The sequence below is a fragment of the Embiotoca jacksoni genome, unplaced genomic scaffold (assembly GCF_022577435.1).
Source record: "Embiotoca jacksoni isolate LCO1_2020_lvr unplaced genomic scaffold, fEmbJac1.0.p SCAF_8, whole genome shotgun sequence".
NCBI lineage: Eukaryota > Metazoa > Chordata > Actinopteri > Embiotocidae > Embiotoca > Embiotoca jacksoni.
In genome coordinates this window covers 15,369,689-15,389,657 of record NW_027185436.1, presented here as the reverse complement: position 1 = coordinate 15,389,657, position 19,969 = coordinate 15,369,689, and the positions used below count along the sequence as shown (strand labels likewise).

At 41.5% G+C, this 19,969-nt stretch overlaps 1 protein-coding gene across 1 annotated transcript in view; it reads right to left on the bottom strand.

Annotated features, from left to right (window-relative positions):
- Positions 1-897: 897 nt before the first annotated feature.
- LOC138191988 (uncharacterized) overlaps positions 898-19,969 on the bottom strand; it is a 220,678-nt gene continuing 201,606 nt past the window's right edge. Inside the window, exons 4-11 of the mRNA XM_069139111.1 lie at positions 19,882-19,919; positions 13,985-14,105; positions 11,304-11,416; positions 10,848-10,896; positions 6,398-6,510; positions 4,195-4,308; positions 3,342-3,788; positions 898-2,654 (exon numbers count right to left, since the gene is read on the bottom strand). Coding sequence (XP_068995212.1) covers positions 2,301-2,654; positions 3,342-3,788; positions 4,195-4,308; positions 6,398-6,510; positions 10,848-10,896; positions 11,304-11,416; positions 13,985-14,105; positions 19,882-19,919 — 1,349 coding nt within the window. The 3' untranslated portion in view covers positions 898-2,300. The remainder of the gene's footprint in view (positions 2,655-3,341; positions 3,789-4,194; positions 4,309-6,397; positions 6,511-10,847; positions 10,897-11,303; positions 11,417-13,984; positions 14,106-19,881; positions 19,920-19,969) is intronic.

The following is a 19,969-nucleotide window of genomic DNA, read 5'->3' as shown; positions in this document are numbered from 1 at the left end:
GATGGAGGGGATCAATAGAGGCCCTGATGGAGGTATTGATGGATGACAGGTGAAGTGGGTGTGTATGCGTGCGTGTGTATGGGTGTGTGTACAAGTGTGTGTGTTAGGGGTGGGATTGAATCACCCTGGGGTTAGGTAGAGAGCACGGCTCAGGGTGTTTAATCGACAGGTCTCACCTTGAATCGATTGGCAGGAGTCTCGCAGGGCAAAGACGTGATACACACAACCAACACTTACTCACACCAAAACAAACCATGGGGAGTGTGAGAGGGAAGTGGGCGGGTGTCTCAATGCCATCAGTGCGGCATGGCTGTATGTAGTCAGTGTTGGGTTTTTAACTCAGAAAAACAAATTTAAGACTCAATTCACAAGCTCGTATTGTTTTACTTGTCAGTTTCCCAGAGATGTGATTCAATTGCCCTTTAGATGCCTTTGTTTAGGTTAAAAAAAAAAATTAACATTATGATAGCAAATGTAACAATCAATAGCTTCGTTGTCCATAGATATTCTTTGTCCAACTTAAATGCCGACTACTCTGATGAAAGTAAAACAGAAAAACTAATATATTTTTTGATATTTCAACATGTATTATTATTAAGAAATGATAATATCACAAAAGAATGTTACTGTTATTCGACAACATTTTTGAGGAATGTGTTTCGCAGTGCAAGAGGAACATGAAATTTATATTTACTATTTTATAGTGTAAAAAAGGTCATTTTTGTTAAACGTAAATGAGGAAAAAACATCACAAGTAGGAAAGGTGAAGGCAAAACAGTCAGAGACTGCTCCTGTTGCGTGTGCGCGGCACTGTGGCGGGCATAGACCAGGCGAAGGCTATAACCTTCGTGAGTATGTATTTGAAGTTTCATCACTTGATCAACATCAGCACCCGAGTTACACTTGGTTTTGTGAGCAGTAGTCCGGGCGCATTCGTGACGATACCATGGATCTGAAACTTGAGCAGAGAGCGCACATCAAATTTTACGTCAAAACTTTTGATAACAAAAAGAGGTCGCAGGGAGTCAAATCCGACGAGTATGGAGGATTTCAACATATTGCCATTGCTCCAAAGTTCAGGTCCATTTGCGACGATTGTTTTCCCACAGACACCTTAGAACATCACAGTCGAACAGTTGACAGTCTGACCCGGTGGGAGGAATTCACTGTGCACAACCTGACCTGATGACTCTTTTTTCAGGCTTGGACAATGACGTTCTGTCCCTCTTGAAACGCAAATGCCACTTTAAACACCTCATTTGGCTCATTGCTTTATTGCTGTAAGCTTTCTGAAGCATTTCTTCATTGCCAATATCCTAGTGTGTACCTCAGGTGCTGATGTTGATCAAGCAACAGAACTTGGAATACTTACTCGCGAAGGTTATAGCTTCAGGATGCTCTGTGCATGTCTTGAAGCCATGCTCTTTTTGTGCACAACAGGATCGGTCTTGGAACTTTTCATTGCCCTTCATAATGAAATCCTTACAAGAGAAATTGTGGCTGTGATTCGCATGATGGCAAAGAACCAGTTTCCAAACAGTACAAGGCTAATGATGGAGCACAAAACAAAACAGCAAAGACACAGATCAAACTAGATTCAAAGGAAACCTTATTTCCTGTAATTATCCTGTTTATTTCGAGAAGCCTCATCATATACTATTATCTCTGCAACAAATCAATTTCGTCACTCAAAAGAGTCATAGTAGCATGACAATGTGACTCATACTGCAGAGACGGACAGCCACAAAATTCTCCACTGTGAAATGTCTTACAAGAGGCCAAGATCTGATAGCGTTATGTCTTTCATAAACAACATACAGTATTGAAATGAATGTGCCATGGTAGTATGTAGGGTAAAAAAACAACCTCAAACCTCTGAACTTATTTTGAAATGTGGGGATTCAAGGACTCTGCAGTTCCTACACGGAGCTTTGACTGTAAGACAAGTCTAATTCCCTTAGATGAGGTCAAGGCTCATGAGTGTTGTTGACTGAGATGGTTTGTGAGAGGAGCATATTTGCCAAATCACAGTGTGGGGTAAAGTGGAGCCCACTAATGCTGCTCTAGAGTCTGTTTTGGAGAACTCCTACAGTGCCAGAAGCTGTTTGTCAGTCACCTTGGAACCAAAAGTATTTAGCTCTGTATGTGGTCTCCAGAAACGCATTATCAAATAGATAATAAAGTGCACATGCTCATCCCATAGCCAGTCATTATTGGATTAAAAATGTACATGTTTCAAACATTAAAACACAAGATACATTTACGAGGTTCACTGGGAGACAAAACTGGATCTGTGGTTTTTATAGATTCTTCCGAGAAGTGTCAAAGGGAAAAAGCACTCTTGTCTGTGCAGGACAGTCTTTGAATGGTTCAGAAGATGAAGGAGTTGGAGAGAGATAGGTTTGTGGTCCCAGGTGGGAGGAGGGATAGGACATCTGAACCTGCTGTCCACGGCTCAGTTTGCGAAACGAATTGTAAATCGGAGACTCACTGTGTTGTCGAATTCTTGAACGGTGACAAGAGGCTACCCTCTGATCCCCAGTACCTGTACATCTCCCAGGAGGTCTGGGTTTGGGTCTGAATCTGGGACTATGCAAAGTGCTGCTGTCGCTTCCAGATTTTTGTACCAATTCAGTCAGATATGCAGCTCTCTCCTGAAGAAACAAAGATGAGTGAAAAAAGAAGAATACAAACAATAAGAATAGATCTGAAAACAGCCTACATTGTACTGAGAAATTGTTTTTGAGGTGCTGGGAAAATGATTTGATACAATCCAACAATACATCTCCCAGACTATCCGGAGAAAAAGTCACAGTCTACAGGACATATTTTGATGCAGAAATATATACAAAGGAAGTCTTCATCTTTATGATTACACAATAGATCAGTGTTTCTTTGAAATACTTCATCTTTCTACATTTGATTGGTCCTTTGGCAATTTACCTACAACTGACCACAGTTTTTAAAATTCTTGCAGCTGTCCACTACTTAAGTTCCATCTCATGCCTGCCAACCACTGACTGTATACTTCTTTCACAGGCACAGTGATTCACTTCTGCCTCTAGAAGTACAAAACCTCTCAGCTCTCAGCCACGTTGTAAGACTGACATTTACACTAAGTATAACAAATAGGTTGAGGTCCTTGTGATGTTACCAGGTTCAGCTTAGTTTTCTTCAGTTAGTTAATTTATCTGAAGAAAAAATTAATTCAATATAAGAGCAAACCTGGATGTTTGAGTCCCTTTGCATACTGTATATGTGCATTCTTGTCAAGGACAATACAATGGTGACAACCTGGAGCACTCTGTTTTGTTCTTTCTGCTAATTACATTAACACTCACCTCTTGAGCTCCAGCTAAAATTCTGCTTTGAGCTTGTTGTCCTGTCAATAGTCGGGGCAAGGTGTTGGCAGTGGGCCTGCACTGGTCTCCTTCTAGCCTCGGTAAAAGATGCAATGTGGTGAAGACTACATGAAGACTGCTTCCTCTGCTCCTGCATGGTTTGTTCCTCGGTTCCCACGGCCCTGCTGTCCCACAAGCCTCCCTGCCATCCCCCTGGTCGGATTTGATTGATGAGTGGCCATTTCCTCTTCTGTCCGTCCCTGCTGCAGACCTGACTATGGCGAATGCTGCTTTGTGTAACACTCCATCTCCCTCATCTTTGTTTGGTTTTTGTTCATATATTTCTTCTTTCTCTGCACTCTCACTCTCTTCATCACTCTGCCACTCTTCAGAGCCCTCTTGTCTCTCCAGACCTTGAAACAGCTTTTGTTGAACCTTACTGGAGTCCTGTCAGGAAGAGACACAATATCTATTCAGGTTGTTCCTGGCAGGTAGCGTACATGTACAGTCAAAGTAAATTGATACAAAAACAAACAACATTTCAATGGAGGTACAGTATTCATTTGAAGTGGTATAATAAAAACTGCAAACAGCAATGTGTTAATTTAAAGCCTAAACTAATTAACTTAAAGAATACATGTCTGAGATCCTTTGCTTGGCCAACAAAGTTAAAGTTTTTGAGCTTGCTGTGCTTTAGACACTGTGTTCATTTCTAAGCAGATACTGTAACTTACTCAATGCGGGAGAGTGGAATTACGTAAGAGATTACAATTTGAAATTTAGCAATTAAATTACAGTCGCTGATCCCACTAACACTCCATTAGTTTGAGCATTTGCTTGTTTGCTGTCTTACCTGGAGTTTGATGGAGGCTGATGTCAATTTCCACTCTATGCTTTCAGTGGAGTGGATGGCTTGGGATGTGTTAACTTGGTGCAAGGACTGGAGGCTTAGAGAGGTGGTTAAACTCTACCAAAAGAGGAGAAATGTGCCACTCAGTAGTAATACAAATCTCTTATTTTTAAAGCAAAATCTGCCTTTTTGTAACTCCAACAGTTTCATAATTTGTGTTGTGTTTCCCTAGTTATCTTGATAACACCTATACATTCAGGAATCATGCTTGGTTTTGTTAAATGTTGCAGTTCCAGTGCACTGTGTGCAGTCTTCCTAAAATAGCTGCGGATGGTCAGTAAATTCACTTCCACATACACATATGATGTATAGGAACAGAGGTATTGAGGGTGTTTTAAAAGGATCATTGATGGAGATTTGCTGAGTAACAAAAATAATATTATGAGTAATGTAACTAATTACTTTTACTGTTGAGGGATTAGTAAAGTAATGCAATTATTTTCCAATGAGTAATGTCCTGAGTAATTAAAAAAACAAACAAACATGCACGTGTAGAGTAGTGAAAATGCATGTATATGTGTGTGTGTGCATGTGCAGGCTGCATGTCTGCAAGTGTATCTATGGAGGTGAGAGAATTGCCCTGGTATAGTTGCCTTCATCAGTGCACAGTATAATTCTAATTGGCTTTATTAGGGGGCTTAAATCTAATACCAGCTCTGTGCGCTGCCTAGGGCTGTGTGCAAGTGTGTGTGTGTGTGTGTGTGTGTGTGTGTGTGTGTGTGTGTGCATACCTTCGTTTGATGTTTACGACTCACCAGATTTCTAAAAGAATATTCACCATGTAACAGACATGAGTAGATTGACTAAAACAGCTCAATCACAGTGGAAAAAAAAAACAAGAAAAGAAATGCACTCCTTTCTCTGAATCAGCCGGCTTAAGCATGTTTCGCCAGTATACAGCAGAGCCCCAGTCAATAGGCAAATACAGCATTTAGAGGTTCAAGTTCAATGAAGCAGCAGCACTGTAGCTCTAGATGTAATGATACAAACTTAAGGCAAGAGCTCATTTGACCCCATTTAAAAACTTGATACCAATTAGAGAGTTCTGGGTGTAAATAATTTAGATCTCTCTCACTGAACACACAAATAATTTTACGAGCATGCACACATGTATGCATGTGCGTGTGCTTCGACACACACTAACCTATCAACATATGCGTGCACTCTTGTACGCACACATAGAAATTCCACCATGCTCTGGAAACAGACTTCTTAATGAAGCCTTTCCGAAGTGAAAGTGGAGCAGAAATACGTACTGGCCCATTTCTGCCTTCAGTTCACCCTCCTCTCTCTCCCTCTCCCTCACCTTCTCCACATCATTTGTTTTATGCATGTTTCATTGTCTTTCTCTTTTGTCTCAATGAGTTAAATCACAACCCCTAATTTATGGCTACAGGCAAAGACACTTCTACAAACAAACTGGCTGATGAGAGGGGATGACTGAAAACATATGCGCTGAGCGGTGTGTGTAAATCTTAAAATGTCTGTTACTGTCTTTTTATCTGTGGATATTTACATAAGAAATGACGGCGTGTGTAAAAGAATGACTCTGATGCAAAATGAAAAAGGCTGTGCACTCGAGGAGAGGGGAAGTGAGAGAGGGAGTGGGGAGAGAGAGAGAGTAAATCCAGTGACACTGAGTGGGGAGCACTCAGGTGTGGTGAGAGGATTATACAAAACCCTGAGTATGAATGACAGTAAACACCTGAATGACTGAGAGACGGTGAGGGGCGGGAGTTGTGTGTGAGTGTGCGTGTGTGGCTCTGTGTGACACTTTCGCGGCCCTCACTGATATTCTGAGAGGTGAGTGAATACATAAAGTCAGCACTAATGTTTTGAGGGCTGTGCTGTTTACTCAAGTGCAACTTGTTATACTGCATCACTCATTACAGATATGTTCATTTACAGCATGTATAAAGAAGGTGAAACAATAAGAGGATGTGGGAAGCAAACAATGGTGGAGCAATAAGGATGTCAACAAGGCAGGCAGGGAGTGTGGAAGAGGAAGATATCACTCAGGAGTGATCCACTGCAAGAGTTAGAGAGCTGTTGAGTTAGCGAGTGAGTTACAGATTGAGCAGTGCGGTATGCAAGTAAGTCAATAAAAGAACTATAGAGCAAGAGTGAGGAGGTATGTTTATCTTACATGCACTGTGTTTTCTTTCTCTGTGTGCTCCGTTGGCAAGGGATTGCTGACAAGGTCTCTGAAGTGAGTTTCAGTTTCTGGTTGAGCACATTGTCTTTTCTTCTCTTGGCTCCCTGAAACACAAACACACCTCTCAGCACCTCCAATAAACTGCACACCGCAATGTCCTTTTTAAAAAAAATCTTTATTAATTCAAACTCTTGTTCTTTATTTCATGGCTTTCCAGCTGCCAAGTCACCATTTTAACATCAGTTGGAAGTATGTCAAACTATTTTATATACTGCACTGTCAATACAGCCCTGTTGATTCTTGCTAACTTGCATGGTTAAGTTGGATATAAAGCTATTTCTTTTTTGCAAGCCATTAGCAGGAGTGCCAAAACATTCACCCCCTGTTGTGGGATGCGCAAATGTGTTTTTAACCTTTGGCTTAAGGTTAAATTCAGAAGAGAGCAATGCATGTCGATTCCTAGATCTTCTCTTAGTGAAATCCCTCACCTCTAAAGCTATATCACTGTACAGCGCTGACTCTACATGAAGCGTGACCCCGTTTCCCCCACGGCGACCCCCTCCTTCCCTTCACAGCCTTGGAAGATAGAGGAGCACAGGGAAAGGCATGCCAAGGCAGTAGACACTTTTAAGCAAAGATTAAAGGTTTTTCTTTTTAATCAGTCATTTGGCAGCGATGTTAGCATTTCACCCTGGTGCGGCTAAGGATCAATTTTTAATGCTGCTGTGCACAGAGCAGACAGGGTGATTGGCAAGAGAGAAGCTATTTACAAAGGATCTATTTACAAATTTTCCATAGAAATATGCAGAGGGCACAATTGACATCTCTTACAGAATTTTAAATAAGCTCTCTTCTTTTTTTTTTTTTTTCACGGCGTCACAAGGCACGACCTCTGAGAGCCCCTGATCATCACTGCTGTGTGTGTGTATGTGTGTGTGTGTTCACTCACACGTGTCTCACATGTAAGAATAATAACGGCATCTACACCTCTCCCTTGTGTTGCATTATGTTTCATTACTCCATGTTGCGCTGCCAGGGGTTGGTTAACTAGGTCAATCAACCCTGGTGTAAACACATCACAACAATCCACCCAGAACATGCTAATGACAATGACTGTTTTTTCATTTAGATCTCTCAGATAATCCTCTTCTATGCCACTGATGAAACTTCCATACACAGTACAACTGTTCGTGGGATGTGAAGTTAAACTTGTATATATGTAAGGAAAGATCTTAATACGTAGTCGGCAGCTAGCTTCTATATATATTAGATGTGCGTAATGCAACAACTGAAAAGTTATGACCAAGTAATACAAAGTTTGTTTGATGTTGCTGCATTAAATTCACTTTATGTAAAGAAATGCCTCTTGATGTAGGGAGCGCAACAAATGAACTTGAACCGAGAGCAAGTCTCAGGATGTATTGAATGGTGGGCGTCTTTGAACGGTGTTCACGGCAGAATGGACATAATACCACACAAAAGAGGGCAGACAAGTGCAGTCTTCTGACCCACGAGTTCATCTCTGTACAGACCTGACACTTCTGCCATCCACATATCAGTCTTTAAGTCCATCCATGAATCATTCCATCCATCCATTCATTATCCAACCATCTATTCATCTGTTATCCAACCACCCATTCATTCATGCAGTCAAACAGGCTTGTAGCCGACTAACCCACACACCATTGATCAAATGATTGACCCAGCATTGGGTGGATCAATACTCTCTTAAATGGCATCGTTGTAAGTGCTTAGGCACAATGGCCAGACATTGTTTGTGCAGTTAATTTTCAAGGTAGCAAGGCTGTGCAGGGCTCTAACCCAGGTCAACTCTCCTTTATTCTCCACTTACATGATCACACCAGAGAAATGAGAGGGGGCACTGAAAGAGATATTGAGTAGAAATCATCCTAACAAAAGGGCCAGCATTCCATGCAAAAGTATTTGTAATGACTCAAGACTATAAGATACTTCAGATAAAGGTGCCTCTGGATACAGCAGGTTTACACACACATAACTGTTCTGTTACACAGGCAAGAGTTTTAGGAAACATTCAATAGGAAGCAAGTCATGGTGAACATCAACTTAATGAGGTGCAAACTGAGGGTTTCAGCTAAGCTGAACCATGGCACTCATTTCAGCTCCAGTTTCATCTCAGATTAACATAATCTTACTCTACATCAGTTTGTTAGAATTGATTAGAAAAAGAAATGAATGTAAATCACAGTTGTAAAGGTGTTACTTAAACAATATTAATCTGAAGGAGCAGTAGACTAGTGTTGAGTATATCACTGTGCAGCTTATTGTGGCTTGGTGTGCATACAGAAACCCTGTTGGGTTAGAGCAGGGGCCAGGTCTTGGCATTAAATGAGTGGGACTCTGACAAGTCTCCGAGTTCTGTCACTGCAGTTCATAGGTCTCGTTAGCCAAGGTGTCGGCAGGTGTGGAAATGGCTGTGTGTGAGTCTATCTGTGTGTGTATATGTGTGTGTGAGCTGAACATTAGACAGCACTCCTACCTCCACCTCCTCACCTGACACCAGCAATAAAACTAAACAGGCCAAGGTGCTGTGCTATGTGTGTGTACGACTGTGTGTGTGTGTGTGTGTGTGTGTGTGTGTGTGTGTGTGTGTGTGTGTGTGTGTGTGTGTGTGTGTGTGTGTGTGTGCATACACACACAAAAAACAGAGGGCATGTGTGCTGCAGGGTTGTTGCTGCTGTCACCAATTTGCTGGGGCCTCCAGACGGGAGTAGGAGCAAGGTGACGGAGCTGTGGCTTGATAAACACAGAAGCCCTGCTTCGATTTCCCATCCAGTCCACTTTGGAAACACATGGCTCTTCCTGTGCGCTCTTGGCCCAGGGAGGAAGAAAGGGGGGAGTGGGCAAAAGAGCAGGTGGGGAGGAAGAAGAGAGCCACAAGAGAGACATAGTGATGGGCATGGAGTGAGAGAGAAAAGCAGTCAAGAGGAAGGTTAAGAGAGGGAGTGATGGAGGGGAGGTAAAGTGTGTGGTACAGATAGGAAGAGGGTAGAAAGAGGTGACAGGCCTGATCAGGTGTACAGAGTGAGAAAAAGAAAGATTAAGAAAACGGGAGAAAAAGAGGGTGATGTGAGTTGTGACACATCTGAGTGAACCTCGAAACGACTTACATTCTCACACAGAGATTTTTCACGTGTGAAAACAACAAAGACATGAAACTCTCAACCTCTGCTTTGCCCTCTTTCAATCTCCCATTCTCGCATTCCCTCCATCTCTTTCTCTTTCTCTTGGAAAAGGACTTGCAGTGTTCCGCCTTTCAACTGACATCAGAAGTTTAAAGACCAACTCCAGTTGGAGGAGCAGAGGAGTGTCAGTGAGGGAGGTGGGGCACCGAACTCCCCTCTGCCCCCCTAGAGAGTTAAGGAGATCACATTTTAACCCCCCTCCAAACCCCACCCTGCTGCTCCTCTCCTCCATGCCTTAACACCAACGTAAGAGGACAAGTGTGGGCTCTAAGCACCAGTGATCAAACACGAGCGGCTGCTGGGTATGCTAGGCTCAGGACTGTTGGCCTAATAGGATTGGAAGCCCCCAGGTGAGCCAAAGGACACCTCCAATCAGTGTGATTAGCCAAAGGCTGAGCTACATTTCTAGCTATAGCACTGACTGATGTACTGTACTAAAAGGATCACATTGGTTGTGAAGAATGCAAGCAAGTAATGGAGTGTAGTGCCATGGTTGAACACGCATGTCAAAGTTTGGTGTGGGAATGATGGAGTTTAAAACTGCATGCAGTTTAAGTGTGTCAGAATGATCTTGAGATTTTGACTGTTTGCTAATCATTATTAAGTTCACAGGAGCGTATAATGTGCAGAGCTGGAGAATAATCTTGGCTTTATGGCTATGTGTAAAAACAGTGTATGCTGTATACATGTATGCACGTAGCCTTAACACCTGACTACACAAGCATAGGCACATTTAAATGTGAATTTTCATGCTCACATAGCAAAAGCCTCACCATCCACACATACATGAACGCACACATACATAGCATGCCCAGATAAACACTCACAGACAGTCTTTTATAAACTCATCACATCCAAAAAACAATTACCAGAGACTGAGCTCATCACTGACTAAGCAAAAGTCATCCAGCGTGTAAAACACACAATATAATTAACACACATCAAGCTGCTGGGTCCTACTGTGCATTAATGATGCTTCCCTCTGAAGTGAATTATGGTTTGATGAGTGAGAAAGTGAGTGAGGAGGGGCTTTGAGGAGGAACAAGACATCATTTGGAGAAGGGGAGGGGAAGCCAGTGTGGAGGAGAAAGAGGAGACACTCTAAACCTGAAATTTACTTGTTTACCTTTGGTGACCCACTGTCATTGCCTTTAAAAAAAACAAACAATTAACCACAGAGAAAAAAAACATTCAAGGATGAATGAAAGGTTACTCACTTGTGGTGAGAGCCATCAGATGCCACGTACCACAGGCAACATCACACACCTGAATGAAATCAAATAGTTTTAGATTTTAGAAAATCAAAAGCACATCAGCTGAGCAATTTTCAGGAAATTTTATTTGTTCAAGAGGTCAACTGAGAGTCTCAGTTTTTTTTTTTTTTTTTACATTTTGGCATGTTGCGCCTCCGGATAAACACCAATCTTTGATTTCTCCATCAGCCATGCTCAGGTTGGACATTACTGGTGTGTGTTCAGGGGGGATACATGCTCTTAACAAGAAGAAGCAGTGCAGATTCAGCTCTCAGACATGTGTGATTCAGTCTGGACCCACTCTTTGAGAATTATGCATAACAAGCTAAAACTCCTAAACTCAGAAAATCCCAGGGCTTTCATCTGCTTTACACTTGGGGAGCTTGAAAACATAATTTGTGCAGTCTCTCACACACGCACATTTCGGGCTGCCAGCGGAACAGGCTGGGGGGTCCAGAGCCTTTCGAGGCCTGCGTGATAACTGACCCGGGAAACACAGGGGATCTGACCCCAGAGAAGCAGCTCTCCACCTGCTGAAGATAGGAAGAGAAGGACAAATGTTCAGACAGATACACCAGTAATACATGAAGTGTCACCATGCCACATATTACCTCAACTATGAGAAGTAAAACAACCTCATTAGGATGTGTTGGTATGTTCTTCTTATGTTTCTCACCCTAACCAGTATATTAACAGCTCCTCAATGTTGCTGCCTGATCATATTTACAGGAGTTTTCTTTTGCTTGTTGTCTCAAATAACACAGCTGAGTGCCAGAAGAAGTTCTCTCCATGCAGCGGTCCTGAGAACCAGACCCCAGTTTACCACAGATTAGCTTTCTCCTGCACCTTACAAATCAGATTTCCTCAAAACTCAGAAGAAACACAAGAATACAGAAACAGTTACATGGAAGTGAGAATTACATCCTGTCAGTTTGATTTAGTTTAGAAAAGGGAGTTGATATAGAGTAGTGTAGAGATGGTAATCCCGCCAAACACACACACTCACCTTTCCTCATTGTGTGCCCAGAAGAGAAAACACATTCTCAGTTGGCACTTATCAAAAACGCACACACTGTATGTACTCGCATACTGAAAACACTCAAGCATGCACTCACTCACTCACGCTACCTCAGTCTGGCTTTTTAAACCCACCACTAATAAATTTATATTTACTGCCTGCATTGAGGACTTTAAAATTATGGCGTACAATAAACCTGGCACACACATCTCAAAAGCTCTTTCAGGGGATGTTAAAGCAATATAGTAAGCAATTTTCCAAAGTGGATTACAAATTTCACATCCAGGTTTTATTGCACATTACGATAACTTAACCACATCTAAATGTTCCGCATAAATGGGAAATATGTGCTGCTTAATATGCTATTTTTCATTTTTTAAGAAGCGCTTTGCAAACCCTGCCAAGCGAGAGAGCATGCTGGTTTGTGTGGTGGGGGAGTCAATAATCTTTATGAGGTGGATTTTAATTACAAGGAGATAACTGAGTATCCTCCTCACGGCAAGCCTCCATCAATCTCTATTCTGCATCAAGCTGTACGTAGCCTTGGCGCACGCACACACACAAACGCGCGCGTGCGCGGGCACGCACGCAAACGCAGATGCAGATACCCTGTCATACATGATTGATCAATCAATCAGTAATGTATTATTTTCATCTCAGTGAAGTAAACCTTATAGAAGCATATGAGACAGGCGTTCCTAGATGGCATTTTACCACACACACACACACACACACACACGTGCGCTTACACTACTAACACATACATGTAGATACACAGAAAAACACAGGAGGACACACCAACACGCCCGTCCGCCCGCCTGCCCGCAAGCACACACACACACTCACCCACCCACCCACCCACACCCACACCCACACACACACACACTAGGAGAGACGCTGGCAGAGTAATCCAGCTAAAAAAGGTTAAGGCTGATGTTTTCCCAAAGATTGACAGTCTGTGAAAGGTCAGATCAATCATGTGCTAAGCATGTCTCGTAAGTAATCCATAAAGAGCTTGTTTTAAATAATAACATTTTATAGATCACTTAAACGACATAACTGTACCTTAGGCAGGTAGGGCCTCACTCGCCAATAGTCTTCAACAATAGGCAATGCTTTTAACAGAATATTGCAATATAGCAGTAGGTTGTAAATGTGCCCTGGACTTGAAACAAGGATAGTGCCTTTTTCTCTTTAAGTGGGTGATGTTACATTTGTAGTGTAACCACTTTAATTTCAGCTGTCTGGCAGAAGGCAAGCAGCAATTGAAGGAGAAGTGGTTTCCTGACACTTTGTAATGGTGTAAATGTATTAGAACTAGTTTTGTGGCAGTTCAATGACTCTGTGGAGCAGAGGGGAGATGAATCAGATTACTGAAAATCATGCAAGTTAGAGAATAAAGACAGAGGGAGATTAAAACGGAAATATCTGACACTACGTGTTTTCAAACTTAGTCAGCAAAGAGGGCTCTAAGTTTTGGCTTTTTAGGAATTACAGTAGAGAAAGTCAGGCCAGTGGGAAAGATCATGTAAAGAGATGGTGTGCCTCCTCCTCTCAGCCCTAACACTAACAAAGTGGCTACAAGGAAAGCCTGAGATCTTAGCAGGGTAGTTTAGGAATAGCTGGCAGAACAACAGATCAATTCATTATGTACATCATCGAACACATAAAATTGAAACTGGGTGCAGTACTGCGCAGTTTCATTTGGCTTAAGAAATATAGAGAGCTAATGAGGTTGAATTTGTGCTCCGAGTGATGTCATTTGAGGACACTGAATCCTTGTTGTGTTAATTAAAACTCAATGAAATGATGTAGATGAAAAATTTGCATGGCTCAAAGCCACAGTGAGGGATACTACTGGGAAAATAAGGGTTTCAAGTTAATAAGTTGTTTTATATATTATGTAGGGTAAATACAACTTTTAAGATTTTTTTTAATCACAATGAGACATTTGCAGTGAGAATTAGATGTTTGAAGGTTTGAGTTAAATAACGTTATTTAAATGTACTTAATATTTTTAGGACAAAATAGCACAGATAGAACCAGTCCACAGGCTTCTACTGCATGCTGTTGCTTGGCTCACCTGTGACAGCTGCACTGTAACTGTCCCCAGCTTGTATCTGTTTGACCTCAGCTAAATGAGGATAGCTGAGCAGACAGGGAGTAGATCTGTGCATCCTGTTCTCTCCAAGTCCAAGCTGTCCCTGCGAGCAAAATAACAGTACAGCGTCAGTCACAGGATTAAATTAAACAGTTTAATCCCAATGATTTCATTGCTCATAGATGACTGTGTCATTATTTAACTATTCCAAGTAGAATTTGAGTTTGGGGGAAAGAACAATTTTCCCATTTTGTGTGGCACCAGTAAGTCTAGTCTATCTTTCCTCTCTAATTCATGCTGCCCTGCCATTCCTGAATGAAAACATGCTTGCTGCAGTATGTTTGTTAAAGAAGACTTGTATATCAACTCTCTAATGTGCATCTCTGTAAAGGCCTGTGATGATACCTGCTGTGTACCACTCTAACGTTCAATCCATCTTGGTTAAAATGGATGTCGCTGAGGAGGAAATATTATTTAAAAAAGGCCCACAGCTCATTTACTCCCCATCCAAAGGTCTACTTTGTTTCATTTACCACTTCTATCCTACCCAGAGCCTTAAGAGCATCTTGCACAGTACAACAGAGTGCATTGTTCTCAATTTACATCTCTCTCTGTGTTCAATTTGACTTCTCTCAGCTGCCCTGCTCCTGCAGAGATAAAGGCTTTCTGCACTGTGCACATTGGCAAGCCCTGGCATATGTTTGAAAGTGAGCACAATATGTACGGGTTTACAATTGAGTGTATGTGTGCGCCATGCAGTAATTTGAGTCTTTAATTGCTTATTCGTATGTGTGCTACTATGAGGATTTGTAGATGCGTGGCAGCATATGTTCCTGCTGTGAGTGTGTGCATCTAAGTATCCAAGGTGGGAGTGTTGGTGCTTCCATCATCTGTGTATGTGTGTGTATGTGTGTGTGTGTGTGTGTGTGTGTGTGTGTGTGTGTGTGTGTGTGTGTGTGTGTGTGTGTGTGTGTGTGTGTGTGTGTGTGTGTGTGTATGTAAGCTGACTTGCATTTAGGTAGACTAAGTGAGCAGATGTGTCCATACCTGAGTTTGTGTGTGCGTTTGTGTATTTGCATGTGTTTATACTTGTATATGTGTATTTTTGTGTGTCTGAGTGAATGAGCACTGTCAGGTGCTGCTCCATGCTGTGCCAGCTGCATCTGGAGCCATCTGTGTTGGGGGCTCAGCGGGAGGGGAGCGGATGACTTTAATGTACTTGAACCCCAGACAGACCTTTCCCAGACAGTCGTCAGTACGAAACCAAGACAACTGGGCCCAGTCAAGCTTAACCGGCTGATCTGGCTGGTGAGCAGGAGACAGACGCTTTGGTTACACTGTAACCCCCGGTCAGACTCACTAGGGAACCTTTGGCAGTGAGATATACACAAACACTACAATCTGTTTGTTTCAATGATAGAAGAGTCGTGTTTCATATCAGAGAACACTCTCACCTTTTCATAGCTGTCAGATTCTGCTGCCAACTTTCTGCAATACAATCCAGGTGTGCTTTTTGTTTTCCATTCATCTGTGCATCTTAAGTTCTTGTGTGTCCAAACATGTACATGTGTTTGGACCTGACACAATCAAAAGACCGGACTTTTTGTGTTTAACTTTACTTGCTTCTTCGACTTAAACAATTAAACTAAAAAGACCAACTGGAGGACGTGCCATTTTAAAAAAACAACAACAACATATTTTTGAGAATTTGGTTCAGATCTGTGGGTTTGAATGTAGTCATAACTGGCAGCATATTAGATGAACAAATTTATCAGAATGCAACAGAACAAAATTGTTTCTGACTTGTTTAGACTTAATGAGTACAATCGTTTTGAAAACTGTTTAGGTAAATGACATACAGTATATGTACAGAATATGGTATGAAGGAAAAGAAGTGGGTTGCTGAGGGATAACCTCTACTGATACTGTTTGTATGAGAACATATTGTTTATTTTATGATTGGTTGGTTGATCATTTCTAACATCTGTGGCATTTCTTATTTCCAGTATGTTTTATATAAAATGTATACAACTAACTATTCCTGTGGCATTGGGTTTTGATTGTCAGGACTTCCCCTTCAATTCTCTATCATAAAATAAAAATTTAAATATATCCATTAAAAAATGATAATCACACTCAACACTTCACCCACAAAACTAAGGACAACACAGTATATCAACACACAATGCTCCACCACAAAGACAACACGGAGGCCTAGTAATGATTTTACAGCAACAATATGATTAGTGAAGCACAAAATCAATTAATGCAGCAGTAGAATCAATAGGTGTCTCTCAGCATATATGTCCTGCAGTTAATTAATAAACAAAAAGGACATTAAGCAGCAAAGCATCAGACTGCGGCAACGACTGTCATCAGTCACAATGTGTATACTGATGGCATCAGCAGGAAGGGAAAGGCAAAACATAGACAGATATAAATGTGAGCATGGTGAAAATACTAAACACACCCACAGGCAAAGATGCTTACACAGTGTAAACATACGAGAGAATGAGTATGCATAAATACACACTAATACACAAACATATTCATGCACGGTCCCTTTCACACATGCACAAACACAGACATTTTATTCTGAGTGTTCTTTTCTTTTACACAGAGGAGAACCTGTGGATCCATAGTACGGATAACGCTAATTTAGCCGCTGCATCCCAAACCATATCAGCATCAATTTGGAACAGGCCCAGGGTTCGATGAGGCCTGAACTGTGTTGGAACCAGGCCTGGGGTTTTCACCACCATCAGGCCGGCTCCTTTATTATTTACCATGCCTGATGAGTCACTGTCATCATTACTTTATAGACAGGATTGTAATTGACAGGCAAAATAGCCACACTGATCCAAAGCAATATCTTACACCTACATAAACACATAGTACAAGTTTTAAGTACCTATGTTATAACAACTGGCCAGTGTAAAAAGCAACATCAGGGGCAAGCTTGATGTAATCTGTTCTTGTCACTCTGAGATGGTGTTAAACGGTTGCATGTCAGGCCATGCTTGGTTTTAAATTTTAACATTATCTTGTTTTGTTTCAGGTACGTTTGTTTGAGTCAAACAATCTGGCGAATAATAGCAGATTTCTATTTGCAATGATTTGTTGTACAGTGAACCCTCGTTTTTCGCGGGGGTTACGTTCCAAATAGAAACCGTGATAGGCGAAATCCGTGAAGTAGTAACCTTTATTTTTTTTACAATTATTATACAATGAAATACTCCATAATACATTGAAACCAAAGAACAAAACCTTTTTACAGGCCCAAGCATTTGTTTAACAAATAAAAGTACTGTATAAATGTTTTTTTTTACAAATAACTACTGTACTGTAAAATAATAATTTTAATCATCAATACGAACTGAAGCGACCTACAGCCGCATAGCTTCTACCTTCATTTAACATGTCCAGAAGTTTAACTTTTTCTGCGATAGTTAGCATCTTCCTCTGCCTTTTGGGCCCGACCGCAAGTGCCTTTGTCGGTGCAGAACGTTTTGTCGACATTATGGGTTTTAGAGAAACTTGAAATTGCAAGAGAATTTGCAAACTTAAATTTGGCAAGCTGTTTTACGTACGTGTACATATTAAACCGCAACGTTATTGACAAACAGGTAGAGAAGAAGCGGAGAGACTGTTTAGCCAATCAGAATGCAGAACACAATGCACGATGCAAATCCGTGAAGCAGCGAGACCGTGAAAGATGAACCGCGTTATAGCGAGGGTTCACTGTATTCTGCATTTTTATTTTGTTTCATTTGATTGGTAATGTAGATATTCTGCAATCATTAGCTCATCTCTGTACGACCATCATCTGCTTTGTATGTGAGAGTAGTTCTCTTTCCTTGCTATTACTTAGGGTAATACCAATATTCGATTGTCTTTGTATTATTGCTCTACATGTTTTTGAATTGCCTGCCATTGGGAAGATCTTGTAGTTAAGTGTTTTGCCCATGCCGTGCATGTGGACAGGAAGAGCCGTGGATTGAACCGTTAACCCTGCAATTATTGGACAAACTCCACCATCTGAGCCACAGCTTCCGATATATTCAATAACCCATAATATGATGTAATAGTGGCAACTCTTTAGATATGTGCATTTGGCATTATTTTGTTATTTATTAGATAAAAATAAAAATAAAAAGCCAAATGTAAAAGCTATTCTTTCCTCCACAAAATATCTCATCAATTTTAGTTCTCCTGCTTGCCTTGACACATGTTTACTACCTCCGTTATGGTGTTACCATATTAATTCTGGCTGTGGCACATGCCCTCTGACATCATTCAAATTCCTTCTCACCTCAATCATGTGATACAACGCAGGCTGTCTGTCTTTTAGTCTCAATACGAAGAAAACAATAAGATTTCTATCTGTAATACTATTACCAGCTGTAATAGGGTTAGAGCTGCCTGGGTTACCTTGGTAAGGGAATGGAGAACTTTATTAAGTTTAAGACCTTTTGTTTTCTTACTTATTCTGCAGCTACTGATACATAAGAGCTTCTAAGCCCTAGAGAGAGGAAGGTATTAGCTTGGTTAAAAAAAAAAAAAAAGGTTCAAGATGTCCCCTCATCTCACTTCGTCTCGCGCACAAAAACAGTGTTATCTTTCAGGAGGTGGAACCTTTCTTATTTTTTAACGTGTTGACGGGAGTGGTTTCGGTGTGGCACTGTGCGGCTGATTACAGGGGGAGTCTTAATCAGGTGGTGCAGTCTGTTGGGGGCCCCTGGGGCCGAGGGTGTGCTACATCCTGTCAGACTGCACAGAGAAACAATCAATCATTAGAATGGCTCCAAGACAGAAGAGAGAGAGAGGGGAAGGAAGATAGGAGAGATGGAGGAAGAGTAAGAGGAAAAAAATGGTGGGAAAAGAGAGGAACAAGAATTGTGGAAGAGTGAGGAAGGAGATGAAATGGGAGAAAGAAGAATATGAGCAGAGAGAAAAAAAGACAGTGCCCTTGCAGAGACTAACTTAAAAGTTATAAAGATGTGAGGACGCCTATAAAATCCAAATGAGTCCAGTTAGACTCAGAGTCATCCTGCAATGTAAGAGTGTAATGTGGAAGTCAAGGCCACGTCAAAGCTCATAACAACGGATGTCTAACATTTTCATTGGTCCCCCTGTCTCTCTAACCTTCACCTGAATGTTTGTTTCACTGTCCTGGCAAAGTGTCATCCTGTCACATTGTAAAAGTGATCACATTTTGGCACTGGTTTCAAAGGACCTCACAGATAAACACCAAAGCCAAGAGGAAAAGAATCAGAGGGAGATGAGAACAGAGGGATTGAGGTGGGCCTAGGTTTTACACTCTCTGGGCTCTGTCTGAAGGCTGTGTAATGATGCAGCTCTTTAAAGAACGTCTTAAATGAAAGGCCAGAACAATCCTCAGTGACAGGTGGTATTCTTCATCTAGCAGAAGAGGAGAGACAGGACAGGGCCAACTAACACACATGCACACACGCACATACTTTTGGCTATGCACATTCAAAGGGGCATGCACATACATAAACAACAAGAGATTCCACTGAGAGGATTTCCTGCCCTGTCCATGTGAAGCAGAGGAGTTGAACTGGACAAACAGCAGATCCCATAAAGGTGATTTATAGAATTTAAAAAGATGTGCATTCTTGGCACACCATAAAAGATATTAAGTACTAAAAGGGAGGGCTTGGACAGAGATCTTCCTCCAAAACCTTTTAATCTTCACTCTGAACTAAAAAAATGTCTAAAAAAAAAAAAAATGGAAGCGGTTTGTGTGAAAGACAGACAAACAGTGAAAGCGAGAGGGAGCTATGAAAGAAGCCTGGAGTCCAGTTCTAAGTGTGCCTCTCCGGGCAGGACCAAAAGTGGAAAAATGTTTAGCTCACCTCTTGCCCCATCCCCCAGGAGAAGACATTCCCACCATCTGAAAAAAGAAAGAAAGAGAGGGAAAGACAGACAAGACAGAGAGAGAGA